The 20,849-nt window shown below is 57.8% G+C and overlaps 3 protein-coding genes across 8 annotated transcripts in view; 1 reads left to right on the top strand and 2 right to left on the bottom strand.

Annotated features, from left to right (window-relative positions):
* Positions 1-332: 332 nt before the first annotated feature.
* MAPK15 (mitogen-activated protein kinase 15) lies at positions 333-5,504 on the bottom strand. 4 transcript variants are annotated; one of them, XM_039846019.1, is made up of 14 exons: positions 5,267-5,490; positions 4,680-4,778; positions 4,459-4,488; positions 4,285-4,375; positions 3,839-3,969; positions 3,594-3,757; positions 3,304-3,443; positions 2,611-2,668; positions 2,118-2,255; positions 1,898-2,003; positions 1,619-1,796; positions 1,389-1,522; positions 1,169-1,300; positions 759-1,035 (listed from the first exon to the last, which is right to left on the bottom strand). In XM_039846019.1, exons 1-14 carry the CDS (start codon positions 5,333-5,335, stop codon positions 859-861), a joined length of 1,647 nt encoding a protein of 548 aa, XP_039701953.1. In that variant the 5' UTR covers positions 5,336-5,490; the 3' UTR covers positions 759-858. The 4 variants fall into 4 exon arrangements, with proteins under 4 accessions (XP_039701950.1, XP_039701951.1, XP_039701953.1 ...); XM_039846017.1 differs by having other exon boundaries at positions 337-1,300; positions 5,267-5,500; XM_039846018.1 differs by having other exon boundaries at positions 3,594-3,969; positions 5,267-5,496.
* A 4,050-nt stretch (positions 5,505-9,554) lies between these two features.
* CCDC166 (coiled-coil domain containing 166) lies at positions 9,555-12,228 on the top strand. The gene is made up of 3 exons (XM_039846044.1): positions 9,555-10,171; positions 10,267-11,332; positions 12,122-12,228. Exons 1-2 carry the CDS (start codon positions 9,731-9,733, stop codon positions 10,993-10,995), a joined length of 1,170 nt encoding a protein of 389 aa, XP_039701978.1. The 5' UTR covers positions 9,555-9,730; the 3' UTR covers positions 10,996-11,332; positions 12,122-12,228.
* Positions 12,229-17,073: 4,845 nt separating this feature from the next.
* Positions 17,074-20,849, bottom strand: part of ZNF623 (zinc finger protein 623) — a 10,962-nt gene continuing 7,186 nt past the window's right edge. For all 3 annotated transcript variants that reach the window (XM_039846001.1, XM_039846003.1, XM_039846002.1), the window contains exon 2: positions 17,074-20,794. In XM_039846001.1, the coding sequence (XP_039701935.1) occupies positions 19,231-20,718 (1,488 nt within the window). In that variant the 5' untranslated portion in view covers positions 20,719-20,794 and the 3' untranslated portion in view covers positions 17,074-19,230. The remainder of the gene's footprint in view (positions 20,795-20,849) is intronic.

Below are 20,849 nucleotides of genomic sequence, written 5' to 3'. Positions count from 1 at the left end.
ACTTGGCAGCTCCCATCCACCTGGGTCCTCCCCTGCCCTTGGATGCCAAGTGCCCAGGCCTCCCGTTGCAGGCGCAGGGCTGGACTTCCCTGATGCCTTCTGTCTAGCGGCATTCACCCCATGGCCCCTTCTGTCCCCTTGTCCATCACCTCGGGGCTATGCCTAAGGCTCCAGAAACTCAACAAGCTGCCTGTCTTATGACCGGCTCATCTCCGAGCAGAAAGAGGCCCTGGGCCTGGGCCCCCTCTTTCCTTGACCTCCACCCCATTGCCTGTTCCCCACGCTGAGCCCATTGCCTGTTCCCCCCGCTGGCAGCAGCCCATACAGGTGAGCTGCGTGCCCTGCAGCTAGTAGGCCGCCCCCCAACCCCACAAGGCAACCACGACTCTTAGGCTGCGAACTCCTCCCTATGCTCTGGCCCTGCCCAGCGTCAGGTGCAGTGCAGACCCAGCATGTGTGGTCTCCATGTACTCCTTGGATCTCCTCGGCCCCCACACTGCTGGAGGGAAAAGGCTCGACGCTGGGCAGACAAGAGCCTCAGGGTGACAGCAGACAGTTTTCTGGACATGGTCCTGGGACCTGGGTGGGCTCCAAGTCCCTCACCGAGGGTGAAAGATGGGCACAACAGGTGGGCTGGGGACAGAGGAGACTTTATTGGAGGAAGTGGTTGGGGCTGGGGTGGGTGTTCATTTCCCCCAGAAAAGACCGAACAAGCTTCCTGGGACTCAAAGTGACCCATCGAGTGGAAGAGCAGCGGAGAGCTCTGGGTACCGGGGGCAAATCCGCAGGCCGAGCGGAGGGGCGCGGGGCTGAGGGCGGTGCCAGGCGCGAGAGCGAGGTAGAAGGTGATCGCGCGGCTCACGCGTGGGGCCCTGGGAGCAGGGGCGGGCGGCCCAGCGCCGAGCAGCAGACGGTGCCATAGGCTTGGGAGTAGCCTCCGAGCGCGGCCCTCGCGGCCCCCTGGGCCCCCTGCGAGGCCGAGGCGCCGAACATCCTGCGGCCGGGCCGGGGCTGCGGGGAACGCAGGAGAGGGGCCTGCGCGCGGTCGGAGGTCCTCGTCAGGGGCCTGGACAGGCCGAGCGGAGGGTCCGGCGGCGCGAGCACGAGGTCGGAGGGGTCGGGAAGCAGCGAAGGGAGGAGAGGGGAGGGCCGGAGCGGGCGGGCTCACCTGTCGCGCGCCGGCCGCCCTCACTCCACGGCCCGGGGCCGGGTCACTCCGGATCAGGGCCCGGATGGCCACCTGGGCGGCAGCCTGCGAGGTCAGGGAGGGCGCCGCCGCCACCCCCTCGCGGGGCTCCACCTGGGAAGGGGCGCATCGGAAGGTCACTGCGGCCTTCGGAAAAGGCATAGGGGAGGGATCTTCCTGTGCCCACTCTCTGAGGCCCTACCCACGGAGGTGCCGAGGGCGACTCCGCCGCCGCCCCAGGGGATCTTCCTTCTCTCGCGGATCCTCTTGGCGGCGAAGGCTGCAGCAGGGGAGCCGAGTCCTGCCTGAGAACGTTCGGGGCTCCGCCGGGGGTGTCTGGGGGTAGGAAGGTCAGCCCGGGGTTAGGAGTCCCGCGCCGCGGGACGGTTGGCGGTCCCACCTGAAGGGGCAGGGCCCTCAGGGATCACGCACCAGGCGCCGCGTCGTGACCGGGGCTATTCTGAGGCCTGTGTCCAGGGCTCTGCGCCGGCCTGCCCGAGGGCAGCTGCGGGGCGGCTCTGGCTTTGAGTGGGCGCTCTTGGGGCGGGGGGCCGCCTCCCAGGCCTTTCTGGCTCCGGACTAGGCAGTGGCCCCTGCGCTCCAGGATCATCTGCGGGAGGGAAGGGGAGGGGTATTGCGGGTCGCTGGGGCACGGGGAGGCCTCAAGGGGGCGGTCGTTGGAGGGGCGATGGGCGTCGCGGGCCGGAGCACCTGGTAGAGGAGGTCGCGGTACTCGGCGGCCGTAAGCTGGACTCCTTCCTGCACCGGGAGCCGCACGTCCGCCGCCAGTGTCCACTCATGGGCCGGGCAGTAGAACCTGCGGGCAGCCCGCAGGCGAGTGCGGGAGAAGCCAGCCTCTCCGCCAGGGCTCAGGGCGGGTGCCCACCCCCGACCCGGGCATGTGGGGCGCTGCAGCCTCTCCCCGCCTCACCTCTGCACGTAGGGGTGCTGCAGTGCCTGGGCTGCGCTAAGCCGCTTGTCGGGGGTGAACACCAGGAGTCGCCTGAGGAGGTCCAGGGCCTCCGGGGGTGTGTCCGGGGGCAGGAGGGTCGCCAGCGTCTGGCGAGGTCTGCAGGCGCCCGCAGGTCCTTTACTGTCCAGGTGGGGGCTCCTCCCCACACCCATATCTGTGGCCCAGGCTCAGCCCTGCACCCAGCCCCACTTTTAACTGTCTCCCCAACCCGCGTGTGCCCCTCAGGCAGCCTGAGAGGGTCGTGAGAACCCTTTGCGTCCCCTCCTGTGCATGCCCTCCACCCCGCTAAAGCTGCTTCTGGGGTTCCTCCCCCGGCTGAGCTGGGCCCACACGGAGGACTCCTTCTTAGTGTGACCATCAGCAGAGCAGACCAGAGTCTGGGCTGCCACAGACTGGTCAGCAAGGTTACAGGAACAGCTCTGGCGCCCTGTTCCCACACACCTGCACTCACCTGGTCCCCAGGTGGTGCCGAATCCAGGCACTGTAGCCTGAGCCGAGAGCGAGGAGGTCTGCAGGGTGAGTGGCAGAAGGTGCTGTGATCAGGAAGGCCTGGTCTAGTGGGGCAGCTCAGGGAGGTCCCGGGCCAGCCAGCTATTCTGGCCCCATGGAATGGCCTACTCTCTCTCAGGCTGGGGCTGCTTGGCAGGGCTCAAACCCCCAACATCTGGACATGTGCAGCCACTCACGTGCCGGCCCTCATGCACCCTCACACCCTCGACATGCAAACATGCCTCCACCCACAGAGGAGCCCCTGGTCCCCTCCCCCTGGGACAGCAGGTCATGGGCCAGGAACCAGGCTCCGCCTCCTGGCTCTCCCCTCTCTCTTGTCCCACCTGCCCTCAGGAAAAAGGGAGGGCCCGCGGCCACAACCCCACCACTGCCCTCCACCTCTGCCCTCAACCTCCCTGCCGCCATTCGGAGGGCCAGTGCTCCCGTGCTGACCCGGCAGACCCTTCGTGGGCACTGCTCGACCCTCATGGAGCCCATGGCCGGACTCTCCCCGGCCTGCGGACTCTGTGCAGTGGCTCCTTGACTTGCCGGCAGGGCCCGCCTTCCCAGTCACGCCGAGGCCTCTGGCCCCTCCTCCCACCCTGTTCCCTTCCAGCCCGCGCGCCCTCAGGCTCCCACTCCCGCACAAGCTCACCCTCCTCGGAGGGGGGCGGGACGGCATCCAGGACCAGCTCCAGCTGGTGGAGAGTGGACGTGCCGGGAAACAGAGGCCTCCCCCGCAGCATCTCGCCCAGAATGCAGCCCAGGCTCCACATGTCCACCCCTGGGGTGTACCTGGGGCAGGTGTGCGGGAGGCAGAGGGGGCGGGAGGAGTGCCATTCAGGGCATGGGGCCTAGGGTTCTGGGAGGGGTCAGGCGAGGGCCCTGGCTGGGTGAGAGGGCACGGGGGTGCTGCATGAGGAGGGGCGTGGGGGTCCCTGTTACCAGCTGGAGGACAGCAGCACCTCTGGAGCCCGGTACCAGCGTGTGGCCACGTACTCCGTCAGGGCCTGGCCCTCGGGCCCTTCGCGGGGGCCGCAGAGACAGCGGGCCAGGCCAAAGTCACAGAGCTTCACCTGGCAGCTGGCATCCAGGAGAACGTTGGATGGCTGGGGAGAGGACATGGGCTGGAGGATGCAGGACGTTCGTGCACACGGGGGCGTGGGGAGTGGGAGGAGCGTGGGCGGCACCTTCTGGTCCCGGTGGATGACGCGTCCAGAGTGGATGAAGCTGGTGGCCTGCAGCAGCTGGTAGAAGATGTAGCGCTTGTGGACGTCCCCCAGCAGTCTGCCCTTGCGGATCACGGCGTCCAGGTCAGTGTCTGCGGGCGTGCGGGTCAGTGGGGGGCTCGGGGAGAGCCGGCAGCCTCGTGTGGGCGCCTCAGCCTGCCCACTGTCTTTGTCAGCACAGCGAGAAGTTTGTGGAACGTTTTTAATACTTTACTCCATGCCTTCGTTTTATCAAATGAGTAGAAATGGGTCGCCCAATGGCGCATACTTGCTAGCTGTTTGTCCTTGGGCATGGGGACGCTGCCCAAGGCGAGGGTGCTAGCCACTGCAGGGACCTGAGCAGCAGAGCGACATACAGAGGGAGCCAGGCCCTGGGGGGTCCTGGGCCAGGACGAGTTGTCACTCACCCATAGACTCAAACACCAGGTAAATGTCCTTGTCATTCTCTGCCCGGATCACATCCAGGAGCCGGATGATGTTGGGATGATCCCCAAATTCCTGGGGAGATAGCCAGAGTCTCTGGGGTCGAGGGGCTGGGAAACTGCACCTGGGGAAGCGGGAGGATGGCCTTGGCCACTCACCTGGAGCAGCATGATTTCCCGGAACGTTCTCTGGAACGAGACAGAAGCACAAGTGTGCGCGGAGCCAGCGGGAGCCACATCTTCAAAGGGCCCAAAAGGGCTGATGCTCGTCACCCACACATCCATGGGACCGTGGCGACCATTTCCCAGAGCAATGCCAGAAACCTGCTGTGGCTGGTCTCCAGGCACTAAGGCGGCAGGGGTGAGCCCACAGCCCTTACCTGGGCATCCATCTTATCCTTAAAGGCATCAAAGATTTTCTTGATGGCCACCACCTCTCCTGTTCTCCGATCCACCGCCTTCCACACAATGCCGTAGGCCTGAGGAGGAGGGCAGTCAGCCTCCCACCCCACCAGCTCCCCGACCAGACTGCCCTGCAGACAGGCTCCTCCTCTGGCTCTGGCTGCTGGCAGGGGCAGGGGGTGGCGAGGCCTGTGGTTCTGGGGGAAGCCCCTGCCTCTGCAGGCTGCTCAGGATGCCAGCATTTTTCGGAGGGTGACGGGCAGGAACCTGACAAGTTTCCTGGAAGTAGGCACTGTTAGGGCCCATAACAGGAAACCGAGGCACCGAACGACTCGGTGGCTTGCTCGTCTAAATAAGCAATGTGTCAAAGAAGAAGTCACAAGGGAAATTAGAAACTATTTTGAACTGAAAGATAATGAAAGGCCACACCACCCGTCTCTGGGGGAGGCGAGACACCAGCCCAGGAGTCCCTGTGGAGTCGAAGGGAACAGAACCCCGACTCGCCCTGCCCATGCCCTGCGGGGGGTCTGGTTCCACCGACGCCCGGGAGCTTCCCCGGGCTCACCCCCTTCCCGAGCCGCCGCTTGAGCAGGTATCGCTGGGCTACATGATCGTCCACCTCCGCGGCGCACATGCTGGCAGGAGGGGCGCCTGAAGGCTGCGGGTGCCAGCTGGGCCGGAACTGTTGAAGCCGGTTGCCTTAGCAACCCGGGGCGGCGCTACCATGGCCGAGGTGGGGCGGGGGCTGTAGCCCAAGCCTCGCCCAATCCGGGGCCACCGTGGACCTCGTAGTCCCGCCCCCTCGGCGCAGCCCCAGACAGCTTCTGCCCTTCCGGCTGCGACCGCCAGACCCCGCCGACCCCGCTCCGGAGCAGGTTCCCTCCTCCGCCCCCGGCTCCAAGGAGCCTTCTGCAGCCTCCTGAACCCTGTCTGCCAACTCCAGACCTTTGCGCGTGCGGTACCCAGGCCTGAGACGCAGTTTTCACCCCCGGACTGGGCAGATGCTGGGGCGACGTGAGAAGCCTGGAGCAGTTCCAGGCCGGGGCTTCGGGTCGAGTGTCTGGGAGACCAAAGCTGGAGGAGGTGAGCGTTCGCAAGACTGGCCGAGTGTGGCTGCTGTGCATCGAGCTCACGCGCCACAGCGAAAAGCAAGTGAGGAAGGGGGGTGACCAGGGAGGGAGGTGGGAATGGGTGTTGTAACCCTGTGTGCCCCGGATAACAAATTCTCAAGATACATAAAGCAAAACAGAAAGAAAAAGTAAATCAGTTGGAGATTTTAACACTTTCAGTAATTAGCAGAACAAGCAGAAAATAAAGGTGTAATGGAGTCCAGCGACGTTATTGTTCAACTTGACCTAGCCGACGTTTATAGAACAGTTCACCCGACAGCAAAATAGATATCCTTTTCAAATTATATGAAATATTCACCAAGAAAATCCATATTCTAAGTACCATAAAACAAAGATCAACAAATTTAAAAGGACCGAAATCACACAAATTATGTGTTCTGATCTCATAGAATGGAATTAGAAACAAATAACAACGATATTTGGAACCCCCCCCCAAAGAAGATGTGGAGATTAAACGACAAAACACACGTCTAAAGAAGCAATGTGTCAAAGAAGAAGTCACAAGGGAAATTAGAAACTATTTTGAACTAAAAGATAATGAAAATATAACATCTGAGAATTTATGGGATGCAGCCAAAGCAACACTGAGAGAGAAATTTGTAGTTCTAAGTGCTTATATTGGAAAAGATGAAAGGTTTAAGTTTCCACTTTAAGATAGAAAAAGAAGAGAAAATTAAACCCAAAGTAGGTATAAAGAATGAAATAATAAAGAGTAGGAATCACTGAAATGGAAAGTGGATATGCAAGAGAGAAAACCAATAAAAGCTGGTTCTTTGAATAAATAGAATAAAATGTAGCTGGACTGATTAAAATTAAGCGAGAGACAGCACATTCTTACCAAAACCTTCAAACACTGAAAAGAAAGTGAGCATTCGTTACTAACAGCCTCACACCAGTACATTTGATAATGTAGATGAAGTGGCAAATGCATCGAATGAATGGGAGTGTTCCCCAAATTGAATCGATATTCAATATAAATGTAAATTGAGAATCTACATTTTGCCCATGAGGACAAAGGGAAGAGTAGAAGACATATCTATGGAAATAGAGGGAAGACTGATAACTAGCCGGACAGACTGAAGGACATGAGAGCCAGACGCACTGATGGAGGGTCTATGCCAGGAGCGGGGCTGTGGACGGGGCCCAGGCCAGCCCCTCCTTTCGCCACCTTCCCCCACGAACCCCAGGCCAGAGGAGGTCTTGACCCTGCCATTCTGCCACCAAGATATGACCAATAAGCAGAATTATTTCACCATCAGTGAATTTCAGCAAAATTCTACAGAATGAACTTTATGACATTTAATTATTAAAGCAGTTTTTCAGTGGACATTTGATTCATCCACTGGTGGTTTTTATTTTTTTATTTTTAGTTTTTACTTTTTTGGCGTCCCTGGGTGGGCACAAACCATCGGTTGTTTTTAAATCCACTATTACATGTTTTATCTTCGGGCCATTATTTCTACCACTTCCGACTTTCTCCTTTCAAGTGTCCTTGAAGATACCACTCTCATCAGGAAGATTTTATTTTCTCATCAATTGTTAGCCAAGAATGAATTTCGTCGTTCGCAGGGATACCCCTTAGCTTTGCTCTGGTGAGTGTATTATTGACTTGGGGGATTTACTGCACACTGGATAAAAAGTGGACCGTGTGTTTAATTTTTAGGCGACCCCTGAGGAAATCATGCACAGTTTGGGGTGGCCTTGTCCAGAAGACCTGGTGTCAGGGAAGACGTGTGACAGACCACATCCCCCAGGTTGGAACGACTTGGCTGCAACTTCCTGCTTCGACCATCACCAGCCTCCTTGTAACCTAGAAGACCAAACTCACACCGCCCCCACCTCCCATGGGGTGGACTGTGCCAGTCCAGGTGCATGCGCTCCGCCCCTCTGCTGTGTCCCAGTCCCTGTGTGTGGGCCCACCCCCGGTCCTGTCCCTCAGGGTCAAAATCTAGGTAGATATCTTAGCTGTTTTTAAGTTTTAAGTCGTCTCTGCCTATCGAGTCCCTCACCTCAGAACAAAAATTAAAAGGCCAAGGGCGAGCCAGACATTCATGCGACAGCTGTGTGTGGCACGGGAACCCGGGAAAGGTAGGGGCGGCGTGGCCTGGGTGGGCACAGGGTCTGACTGCAAAGGACCAGACCGTGGTGGGAGCAGGCCTGAACCTTGCGCAGGCTCAGTTTCGTAGTCTGTCCAACGGCCGCAGTGGTCCCAGGCGGGCCCTGAGGGTGGCGAGGCGTCGCGTGGGGGCAGAAACGCTGGTATGTGAGTGTCCGGCCCTGGAGAGTGACTAGAGGGAAATAGCCGGAACGGGCTCGCTGGGGCCCCCACCCGCAGGCTCACCGTCCTTGCCGCCTGATTCTACTCCGTCTTTCCCGGATTTTCTGTAAGAAGCCAGGCCCCCATATCTTATTAAAAGCCCGTATCACTTAAGGTCAGCATTCAGATGCTGCTTTAGGAGTTTATGAGCAACGTTTCTTTAATGTTGAAACAAACGAAGGTTCTGCATGATCTTAGCGTTTGTCATTTTATCTATAAAATACATTTTTACCAGGAGGAAAATGCCTCAGTTGCGTTCCTAATTTTTAGAGGCTCTGCCACACCTTCCGTGCAGATAGACGTAGCTAACTAGGGCGCGTCCAGCCACATGAATCACCAGACTCTGAAATCGACCTGCTGAGATAGTTTTCAGCACACCGCTTTCTGCAGTGCGGTTTCCTAAACTGTGCTCATGACAGTTACAAGCCAACAATCCTCGAATCTGTCCGTCTGGCAGCCAACGGACAGACACTCAGCTCTATAATGACAGGACCAAAACAGGTGATTTCAGTTGCATGTCAAGGTTGTCCGGAGGCACCTGTTCCCCAGGCACCTAGGGAAACTCCGCCCACACATCTAACCAAGATAATTAAAGGAGGCGTTTACGCCGCTATCTATCTCCACGTCCTTAACAGCGACAAGAGCAACAGCCAAGTCTCTGATGCATCCCCTTCCCCTCCGGCCAGCTGGGAAGGAGAGCCCACCAGGTGCAGGTCACTGGAATGCGGTGAATAGCTGTCACACGCGTGGGCTTAGGAATACGAGGGAGGAAATCCTAGAGACACACTGGACAACGGATGGCATCCGAATGCACTCGATCTTCCTAGTAACCCTAACCCCACGGAGGCCTCCTGCAGGAGCAACAGGGATCACGAAGAGCTTCGAGAAAAGCGAGAATCCGGCGAGATGAGAAGCCGTGGGGAAGCCCTGCCCTGACCAGACGGGCTCCACACGTGTGTGTCGGGAGTGGAGCTTGTTCAGGGCTGGAGGCCGGGGATTTGGCTCAGCCTCTCCCCACACGAGGGTCACGAGAATAGGAGCCCACTGGTGGACACACAGCGAAGAGCCCGCGTCTGGCACGTGGAGAGTGGAAGCCCTTCGGGCTGCGGCCGAGTCTGCTGGATTCAGAAGCAAGTCCAGCGTCCTCCCGCGGAAGCCGAAGTCCTGCCGGTGTCGGTCCGACCTCTGCACGGCGCGCACGCAGGATGCAGGCACCGACTCCGAGTGAGGGAGTTGAAGGGAAGGGAGGCGGGGAACTAGGGCCGTTGTCCAAGCAACCGGGTGAGAGTGGGGAAGGGCGACTAAGTTCTGTCTCCATGGAGACCGTACGGACTGAACGCCAACGTTACTCGAGTTGGCGCACCCCGACGGACGGTTCCGAAGGAGCCCACGAGTAAAGGTTGGCCACGGTGCCCTGGTCCCTGATTAACCCCATACCCCTGATTCTGCCTCCCCCAACCTCGTGACCCCGAAACGCGTCCCACCCCGCGAGAATCTTCGGGCTCGGGGAGGGGAAGGCTGAGCTGGAGAAGCGAGCCGGGGGCGGCGCCCTCACGCGTCCCGGTGCCCCAGGCCCGGACCCATGGCGCTCAGGAAGAAGCGCGGGCAGAGCGCGGGGCGCCGGCCGGGCGCGGCGGCAGAGGGCACCGAGCCGCAGCTGTCGGAGCGCGCGCAGTACCTGCAGCGCGAGTACAAGCTGCTCTCGGAGCAGCTGGCCGCCTGCGAGGAGCGCGTGGACCAGGTGGTGCAGGAGAACGCCTTCCTGGACTGCGAGGCGCTGCGCCTGCGCGAGGAGAACCGGCTGTACGCCAGCTATGTGAGCGCGCGCGCGCAGCGCTGCGCCTCCGCCATCGTCCGACTGGATGAGCAGAACCGCGCGGACCTGGCGCAGGTCCACTGGCAGCGGGCCGAACTGGCATCGCTCTACCAGGGGCGCGAGGACGGGGTGCGTGCGCAGCTGCTGGAGATGGAGGCGCGCGCGGCACAGATGTCGCGGCAAGTGCAGGAGCTGCAGCCCTATAAGGCCAGTGCGCGCGCGCCCGCGGACGGGCCGGGCGGGGGCCGGGCGGGCTGGGTGCGCGCCCACCCCGGCGCTGACCCGCGCCGCCGCCGCCGCAGGAGCTGCAGCTGGAGCAGCTGGCCCGGATCCGAACGCTGGAGCGCGAGCTGCTGCACATGCGCGTGGAGCACACGCAGCTGCTGCACCGCGTGAAGCGGCGCTTCCTGGAGGACAAGTCGACGTTCGAGCGCGAGGCGCGCCAGCGCGTGCAGTCCCTGACGCGGCGCGCGGAGCGGGAGGCGGCGCGCGCGCTCCTCGCGCACACGCAGGCCATCAGGGCGGACAACGGGCGCTTGCGGCAGGAGCTGCTGAGGCTGCTCCGCCGGGCCCAGCTGCTGCGCGACACGCGGCGGCAGCTGCTGGAGCAGCGTGAGCAGCTGCGGCGTGAGCACGAGAGCACGCGGGACCTGGCGCGCGTGCACGGTTGGCTGCGCCGCGGCCCCGGGGGCCCAGCGCTGTGGCAACCGCCGCCGCCCGCCTCGCGCTCCGAGTCTTTTGCCTCCCTCACAGACCTGTCTCTCACGGCCTCCAGGACCCTGTCGCAGGTCTCTCCCAGCGCGGTCTCCAGGGGCCTGTCATTGATCCCGTCGCACGTAGTCGCCCAGGTCCCGCCCTTGATCGCGTCCCGCTCTGGCTCCCGCGTCCCGTCCTTGACCGTGTCCGGTCCTGGCTCCCGGGTCTCTTCGCGGACTTCTCTGCGTGTGTCCTCACAGAGCATCACCCCCTCTGCTAAGTCTGTCCCCGGCCCCCAGTCGAAGGAGCCCGTGAACATCGATGGTGCAGCCTGAACCCACCTGGAGGAAGGCCAGTGGGGGCGGGGGGAGACCGGTGCGCGGGATGCGTGTGTGGTGAGTGCACTCGTGAATAAAGTGTGACCCCCGCCCCACTCCGCTCTGGCACCTTCCGCTTTGCTGCTCCAGCATTTCCTCCTCTGTCCCCTGCCACCTGCCCACTGCTCTGTGGCTTCTGCTCCAGGTGACCACTGCTCACCAGGTGGTTGCTGTGGGTGCTTTCCTGTTGCCACCTGGAGCCTGTCCCCAAGATCTGCAGGCCAGTCTGAAGAGATGGACCAGAGTGAGCCCACTCACAGCCATGTCCCCTGCCAGAAAAGACCCGCTGACCCAGGTGCTGGGAGACTGCGGAGGGTCCCCTCAGAGGGTACAGTGAGGGCAACACCTCCCGGTTCAGTGAGCTGGGCAGGCCGGGGAGTACATGCCACGTGGGCAGGGGCCAGAGGGCAGGGTGGGCCGCGTGAGGTGGGTCAGGGCCGGGTGGGCGGTGGCAGCTGCCCAGCCTGCTGAGGAAGGCCACGTGCTCAAGGAGGGGGCCGGTTCCTCCTTGGCCCAAACCACAGGCCTCCTCTAGCTGCCTTGAGGGGCCAGGCGCACCCTCTCACGGCTTTTCTTGGAGGACAGTCCCAGGCAGAGCTGCTCGGGAGACTGGGGCGCTCTGCTGGACGCTGCCCCGAGACCCCAGGACTGAGGAGGCTTCTCGCCATGTTGGGTCGGGACCACCAGCCAGGCCCCCAACCCCAAGACAGATGCGGGCGATGGGGCACCCGTATACCTACTCACAGGGGTGAGATGGGCCGCACGGGGCATGCTCAGGGCTGCTCACCGCCGTGGCCCCTCCGGGGCTGGCCGAGCTTCTCTTCCCCGGGAGGCCTCGCTGCCAGGCAGCAGCGCCCACAGGCCCGACTCCCACTGAAGGCTCCCACGGTCGCGGGGGCGGCTGCACCTGCCCTCGGAGTGGACCTCGTATGGCCGCTGAGGTTTCCCGGCTGTCGCAGACAGCCGGAGACCCACCTGAAGGTCTGGCCGCATTTGAGGCACTTGAAGGGCTTGGTTCCCGTGTGGATCATCTGGGGAGCAGTGGGCCGGCTGTGACAGCTCAGGACGTTCCCACCTGTCACAGGCACATGGCTGCTGGCCCCACACACCAGTCCTACAAAGCCATCTGGAAGCCGCGCAGCCGCAGTCAGAACAAAAGTCTTCCCAAAGCCTACTCCTGCCTCGGCTCTCTCCTGGCTCTGGACTTCCTCCTGAGTCACCATCATCTCTTCTGGGACAGGGATGTCCTTTCCCCTGTGGAGAGGAACAGCCACTTCCCCTGGCTGGTGGCCTGAGAACGGGCTGGCAAAACAAGCTACATGTGTCATAGCTCGTTTCAGGGTAATCTGGGACTCCAAGAAAGGGGCAAAGGAGTGACAAGGAAGCACACAGAGGTCACCAGAGGGGAAGGGGGTGGGGGAGGACAAATAGGGTAAAGGGGTCAAGAATATGGTGAAAGAAGGAGATGAGGCTCCAGGTGGGGAGCTCACGCCGAGCACACAGATGACGCCTTACAGGATCCTACACCTGCAACCTGCGTGTTATTGACTGATGTCACCCCAATAAACTGAGAAAGAGTAGCACACAGATGAGCTGTAAGTAAATAGTGGAAAACTAAAACGAACTCAGTGCTCACCTGAATTAGGTCACAGTTATGTAAACTCTGGCGATGGCCGCCGTGGAGTGCCGTGATGGCGCGAGTTGGCTGAAACACCCAACAGAGGTCCCTGCACTCCAGGCCAGAGTCCTCTCCGCTGGTGCGACCCGCCTCGGACCCTCGCTAGCCATCGCTACCGCAGGCACACTGCTGACCATCCCCCCGAGTCTACGAGGCAGAAGCCTGCGCGCCCCCAGCCCGTCTCTCACCTCCATGGCCAGCTGGGTGGGCGCTCTTAGCTCCCCTGGGAGGTTTTTTGCTTTTTAAAATTTCTAATTGTGGTAAAATACACATAAAATTTACCATCTTAACCATTTTTAGTGTATGGTGCAGTAGTGTTGAGTATGCTCCCTTTGTGCATTTAAACTCAGAAACTTTTCATCTTGCAAAACAAATTCTGAACCCACTAAACAACCACTTCCCACCGCTTTTTCCCCCGGTCCTTGGCAACCATCTGTATTTATGATTTGACTGTTCTAAATACCGCATATAAGTAGAATCATACAGCATTTGCCTCTGGCTGACTTACTTCACTTACCTTAACGTCCTCAGTCCTGTCCCTGTCATAGCGGATGACGGGATTTTTTAAAATAGGGTTGCGTAGTGCCGCAGTGTACGGACGGACGATCTTTTGCTCATCCGCACATCCCTTGCACACCGGCTTGCTTCCCCCTTTCGGCCACTGTGAACAGCGCTGCCGTGGACACGGGTGTAACGAATATCCCCTCAGGACCCAGGACCCCGCTTTCAGTTCTTGTGGGCACACACCCAGAGGTGGCACTGCTGGGTCACGTGGCAATTCTTTCACTTTGAGGAGTTCTCGGACCGTCGTCCATAGGGGCTGTGCCACCTTGCCTTCCACGAGCGATGCACGAGGATCCAGTCCCTCCACTTCCTCTCCAACGCTCATTTTCTGTCTGGGTCATCTCGACGCCCGTGAGGCGGCATCACAGTAGTTTTGACTTGCGTTTCCCTAGTGATGTGATGTCGAGCATCTTTTCATGTACTTATTAGCCATCTTTACGTCTTCTTTGGAGAAATGTCTAGATTTTTTAATCTTTTGGGTTGTTTGAGTTTTAGGAATTCTTTATATGTTCTGGGTAGTAATCTTTTATCAGATATGTGATTTGCAAATACTCTCTCCCATTCTGAGTAGCCATTTTGCACTGTTGATAGGATCCTCTGATGCATGAAAGTTTTTAACTTGGAATAAGTCCCCTATGTCTATTTTTGCTTTTGTCGCCTGTGCTTTTGGTGTCATATCCAAGAAATTTCCAAATCCAATGTTTTTAAGTCCCCATGTTTTCTCCTGGGAGTTTTATAGTGTTAACTGTTGTGATCCTTTTGAGTTAATTTTTGAACATGGTGTTAGTAAGGGCCCACTTTATTCGTTTGCAGGCGGGTGTCCAGTTTTCCCACTAGCCTTTGTTGAAAAGACTGTCCTTTCCCCACCGAACGGTCTCGACGTCCTTGTCAAAATCATCCATATATGCGAGGGTTTATTTCTGGGCTCACTAGCCTATCCCATCGTCTGTATGTTTGTCTTTATGCTGGTGCCACCCATTTTATACCCGAGGAAGCTGGAGACACCCAGAGTCAACACATCAAGTCCATACATACTGTTTAATTCCATTCACATAACATTCTTGAAACAACAAAATTATAGAAAGAGAGAAAACAGGTTAATGGTTGCCAGCCATGAAGGAGGGGCTGGGGACAGAATGGAAGTGGGTGTGACTGTAAAAGGGCGCCGTGGGAGATCTTGCTAAGGAGCGTTGAGTCCTGACGCTATGAGTGTCAGTCTCTTGAGCGTGATGGACTGGCCTTCAAGATGCTGCCTACCACGGGGGAGACGCCGTGAAGGAAGCACCTGAACTCTGCTACACCGCTCAAGCGTACGGGCATCTACGATTACCTCAAAAGCGTCACTGACCATGAAGTTGTGCCCTGGAGGCTGCCCGGACTAATTACACAAGGTTGGGCTCCAGCGGGGCCGTCCAGCACCTGTTCTCGCTGCCCAGGTGACGCTGACCTGTAGCAGGACGAGTGCCACGGCTCCCGGGGCCGCCAGCTTCCCTCCGCACAGGGCACAGCTGCTTGCCAAAGCCCGGGGCAGCTGGGAGAGCAGCCCAGGGTGTGAGGCCCGGCTCCGCGTGGGAGAGGGAGGGGTGCCCAGGCGGAACTGCGCAGTGGGCTACAGGGGCGCGGGGACCGGCCCGGTTCGCGGTAAGGGCCCACTTCATCCTGCCCAGAAGGGGACATGCTCGTTTCCTCAGCAAGAGGACAGCAGCCCGGGGAGCGGCCAGGGTCATATCCGTCCAGTGTGGCGAGGGACCTCTTAGCCCGAGTCCAGACTGGACGTCCCTGCGCCACGCAGTCTGCGATGCCCCGCCCAGTGACCCTCTCGCCTCCCCCTGGCCTGTGCCCTGACCTGGCCTCCCCCGCCACCCCAGCAACTCAGTCCCCAGCACCACCGCACAAAGGGCAGGACTGGCTGCCCCATGCACACCCAGCACCCCCCACCCCCTCCCCTCGCCGTCCCCCCCTGCACCATCTAGCCCCTGCCTCAGCAACAAGCCCCCCCCCGCTTTCCCCACTGGAAACTGATGGAAAAGATTCCGAATCTGATGAAAATTCTAAACCCACACGTCCAAAACCAATAAACCCCAAGGAGGGTAAAAACAGAGAAAACTTACCGAGGCACATCATAACCAAGTGGCTTGGAGCTAGTGATCACATCTCAAACGCACCCAAAGGGAAAAAGGACCCATACAGGGGGACAAAGACAGGGATGACCGCCACGTGCCCGGCGGAAAGGCTACAAACCGGAAGACAAGGGGGCGACGTCTTCAAGGCAAAGAAGGAAAAACCTGTCAACCTAAAAGTCTATATCCAGCAAAAGTACACGTAAAAAAAATGAAGGCAAAATAAGATATTTTCAGAAGACAAAAGCTGACAGAACTTGTCCTTGGCAGACCCGCAATAAAGTATACGATGCAGGACAATGCGTGGGTCGCAGGGTACAAGATGTAAACTTGCAATGAAAATGGAAAATAGTAGAGCTTTTCTCCTAATGTTAAAATGTCATTAAGAAATCACCGTTTAAAGTAAAAACAATTATTAGCAGTAAACACTAGCACAAAGCACAGGCAGGAGAAATGAAAGAATATTGTAAATTTCTTACAAATTTCTTATACTGTATGTGAAAATAACACAGTTAAAGATATACATAGTAAAACAGAGCAACAAAGAAACTAAACAAATATGTACAGCAAATACTCACCGCCCCCCCAACTCCCCCAAAAAAACAGGAAAATGAAGACAAAGAATACATGGGACAGACAGAAAACAAACAGCAGGATGGGAGATTTAGAATCAGTCCCATTGACATTAAATGTAGAGCAGATCAGGTCTCCAGTTAAAAGACTATTCATCGGGCTGTGGCCATGCCGCCCGGCACAAGCCCGACCCTGCTCAGTACTCAGACGGGAGACCGCCTAGGAAGACCAGGTGCTGCAGACGTAAAAATAAAAAATAAATAAAATAAATAAAAATTTTAAAAAGACTTTTCGTCAGTCTGGATAAAAAAGCAAGACATGATATAAACTGCCTACAGGAAATAGTTTAAGTATACTGATACAGATAGGCTAAAAGAAAAATCACACCAAGGAAATACTAATCATAAAACTAGAATAGCTATATTAATATGAGTCAGATTTTAGGTTTTAAAAAATACCAGGTAATATAAATGTCTACTATGCTGTACACCTGAAAATATTATAACACTGAATGTCAACTCTAATTGAAAAAGAAAATACCAGAAATAAAGACAGATCCTTTTAAATAGCAAAAGGGTCAAGAAAACATAACAATTCTAAATGTGTATGAACCCCAAAACAGAGCTGTAAATGCATAAAGTAAAAGTTGACAGAACTGAAGGAGAAACAGATAAATCCACAATTATAATCAGTGAATTCAACACTCCTCTCTCAGTAATAGATAGAAAAGTAAGATCAGTAAAGATATAGAAAACTTGAACAAAACTATTAGACAACTTGACCTGATTGACATTTATAGGACACTACACTCCCACCCCCGCCCCCCGCCACCAAGGCAGAATGCATAAGGACACATAGAACATTCACCAGGACGAACCATAAAACAAGCCTAGAATTTGAAGAAACTGATAACATAACAGAGCATGTCACTTGGTGAGGGTATGCAGCAACTGGGGCCCTGACACACTGGGGCAAGGGTGTGACATGAATCAGTCTGGAGAACTTTTTGGCAATTTCTCGTAAAGTTAAACACGCTTATAACTCAGCAATTACATTCTTAGGCATTTACCCAAGAGAAATAAAGAGGTATGTCCAAATAAACACTTTTACACAAATGCTCGTAGCAGTTTTATTCATGAGCCAAAACCGGAAACTCAAATTTCTATCAACAGACGAGTCTCATCGTGCGCTGGTTCATCCACACAGTGGCGCACGACTCGGCAGAGCTACTGCGACAGGTAACTACACTTGGCTGAATCTCTGAAACATGCCGAAGTGAAAAGTAAGACACACAAGGCTACGTGTTATGCATCCATGTCTATGAAGTCCTAGAACAAGCAAACCTAATCTAAACCCACGGGGGGTGGGGGTTACTTGGGGCTGGGGTGGGATTAACTGCAAAAGGGCAAAAGGGAACGTTTTGGGGTGACAAAAATGTTATTTTCTTGACTCTGATGGTGGTTACACTGATGTATAGATTTGTTAGGACTCTGCACGTTTAAAATAGGTGTTTACTGTAGAGAAGAAACTGGACCTCGACAGAGGTGGCTGTGGCCTGGTGCCACCTGCGGCCACACCACTTTGTGCGGTGAGCGCTCCAGACAGGACACTCCACGTCCTTTTTGAATTACTTACTCCCTCACGGCTTCTAGGCTTGCCGGAATTTCTTAAGAACTCTAAATTTAATGTCTTCATGGGCAAAAAAATTGACATAATTTAAAAATTGGGTGTTTGGGTTTTTCAGAGAAAAGACTTCAGAGGCGACACTGAGCGTCCTGACGGACAGCTGCCCACTGCGCGAGGAGACCCGGCGCCCGCCTGGCTCCGCCGGCCGCAGCGCCCACCGTCCTGCAGACGCCCTCCCGGCTCTCCTCTCGCTGTCGCGTGTCTACTTTGTAGACCAGCTCGGTGCCGCCTCCTCTGCGAAGCCATCCCGGTCCCCCACGCTGCGTCCGTCAGCTCCTCACCCGGGGCGTGCTGCGACTTCGACGTGCCGCTCGGTGTGCCGTCATCTGTCTCCCCGTCAGACTTGGAATGACCTCAGGACGATGGGGTCTTCCTCATCTCTGTCCCCCAGTCCTCGACACTAGTCTTTACAGAGCAGCACGTTTTCAAGTAAATGACAAAATGAGCCAGGGAGCAGAGAGTGACAGGAAGTGTCGAGTCTAATTCACGGAGCTAAGACAGAAAAGTCGTGTTGTGCACTGGGACTGTGCGCCCACTGGGCGAATCAGAGACACATGGACAGCTGAGTGAAGGCCACCCTCCCCAAAGCAAGTGCACGGTCACGGGTCGCACGTACGCGGGCGCTGGCCTCACACTGGCCATCGCCCGCTATGTGTGGCCTAAGTACGAGCAGGAGGCATCGACAGGGCTGCGAGAGGAGGCATTTCCAGCAGACCGGTAGATTGTACTTTACAAAACAACAGAATCCAAGTTTGAAAAACAGCAGTACAGGAAGGACAAGCGAGGTGGCAGTCACACATGGGCTCGGGGTGTGCTTTTTGTTCTGCGCTAGATGCCTGGGACGCACCAATCAGATAGGACCGCTGTCCTTTAGGAATTAAAGGTGTAATAATGATAATATATAAGAACATAATTCTGATGTATCGAAAAGTAAGTGCAGTGCCAGAGGTGAGAACTGCGTGACCAGCATGGGGGAGGGGGACGTGACTCTGAGACCGGTTATGACTCAGGCTGCAGAGCTGAGCGGAGAGGAGGGGAGAGCACCCAGACAAGACGAAGGCCTGGCGGCAGAGACAGCGTGGTTACGTGGGAACGTCAGTTAGTGTTGCTTTGGTGCCGTGTGGCAGGGAGTCGAGCGGCGGGACACAAGGCTCCGGGAAGCAAAAGGCCTTAGGACGCAGGAGCGGGAGCTCAGGATGTACCCTACGGACCACGGGGAACCGACCTGTGGTTTCCAGAAGGAAAGAGTCTTTCTTCCATTTGCCTTTCTGATAGGGCGAAATTCGCTACGTAATTCTCTTTTAAGTAATAGGATTAGATACCCCGTTCTCCTTCGAAGGGATTTAACTCAGGGATGAATTGCAATTGTGCAATTCATCCTGCCCCCAACTATTCCAGCTCCGAGTCCGCTGTCCATTCCTAGGTGCAAAGCGGTAGGTGGCAGCCCGCGCGTGGCCGCAGCAGCCCCATCCGTGACCTTGGGAAATGCTGGCATGTCCAACGTCACATGAATTAGGGCTCACGCCACGCCCTCCCACACGTCACTCGTTGAGTTGGAGAAGAATTGTTTTTTTACGAGCTGTCTGGACGCTCCCCCTGGCCTGCGGACTTCTCCCCGGAATGTCCGGGGGCCGGACTCAAGCACAGCGCCCCCTGGTGGACGCCCTCGTCGCTTCTCAAGTCGGGGCTCGAGTTGAAGTCCCGCCCGTACTGACCACAGTCATAGAGTTTCTCCTCGCTGTGAATTTTCTGGTGTTGGAGGAAGTTTGACCTCTGGATGAAGCCTTTCCCGCAGTGCCCGCACACGTAGGGCTTCTCCCCGGTGTGCACTACCTGGTGCAGGAGCAGCTTGGAGCTCTGGATGAAGGCCTTCCCGCAGTCCTTGCACTCGAAGGGCCTGTGGCCGGTGTGGATCTTCTGGTGTTCCGTCAGGTGGGCTTTCTGGAGAAACGCCTTCCCGCACTGCTTGCACTCGTACACTCTCTCTCCGGTGTGAATCTTCTGGTGCCGGATGAGGTACGAGCTCAGGAAGAAGGCCTTGCCGCACTCGGCGCACTCGTACAGCTTCTCCCCGGTGTGGATGCGCTGGTGCTGCGTGAAGTTTGACGTCTGGCTGAAGCGCTTGCCGCACTCGCCGCAGACGTAAGGCCGCTCGCCGGTGTGGATGCGCTGGTGCTGGATGAGCTTGGAGCTGCGGATGAAGGCCTTGCCGCACTCGGCGCACTCGAAGGGCCGCTCGCCGGTGTGGATGCGCTGGTGCTCGATGAGGTCGGAGCGGTGGCGGAAGGCCTTGCCGCACTCCTGGCACTCGTACTGCCTCAGCTCCGTGTGCACCTGGTAGTGGCGCGTGAGGCTGGAGCTGCGGATGAAGGCCTTGCCGCAGGCGCTGCACTCGTACGGCCGCTCGCCGGTGTGGATGCGCTGGTGCCGGATGAGCAAGGAGCTCTGGCCGAAGCCCTTGCCGCACTCCTTGCACTCGAAAGGCCGCTCCCGGGTGTGCACGCGCTGGTGCCGCGCCAGGTCCGAGCTGTGCCAGAACGCCTTCCCGCACTGCGCGCAGCGGCACGGCTTCGGCCCGGCGTGCGCGCGGGCGCCCGAGTCCCTCCCGCACGCGCCGCACGCGGGCAGCCTCTCCCCGCTGGGCGCGCCCTGGCGCTCGGCGAGGCGGGCGCTCTGGCCCGGGCCCTTCCCGCACTGGCCGCATCCGCGAGGCTCCTCCCCGCCATGGGAACGCTGCTGTGTCACCAGGTCCGAATGCAACGCGGGGCCCCGGTCGCAAGCGTCACGCGGGCCGGCTTCCCCGCCCACAAGCTCCCTCTGAAGTAGGAGCAGCTTCGAGCTCAGAGCCGGCCTTCCTCCCCGCGCGCCCGGCTCCTGGGCGGCCTCTCCTGTCTGGATCTTCCAGTGGGTGACCGTCACCTGCTTGAAGCCTCCCTCCCGAGACAGGGAGCTCTGCTGGCTCTGGCCCTCCAGGCATCCCAACAGCCCCCCTGACCTGGGCTCAGAGACCCCCCCGGACTCAGGAGTTGGGGGTTCCGTCACTTTGAGTGTTTCTGACATTGTCTTATGCAGATGTCCATCCTCAGAAGTTCAGGCTCCCAAGTCACCTTCTTGTCACCAGCTCCTATACCAGAATCTGAAATAAAAGAGAGTAAAGTCATCTTCCCCTTGTTAACACGGTGGGGGGGGGG

This window comes from Pteropus medius, unplaced genomic scaffold (assembly GCF_902729225.1).
Source record: "Pteropus medius unplaced genomic scaffold, Ma_sr-lr_union100, whole genome shotgun sequence".
Taxonomy (NCBI): domain Eukaryota; kingdom Metazoa; phylum Chordata; class Mammalia; order Chiroptera; family Pteropodidae; genus Pteropus; species Pteropus medius.
Note: the sequence above shows the minus strand (reverse complement) of the source record. Positions and strands in the feature narration are given on the sequence as shown.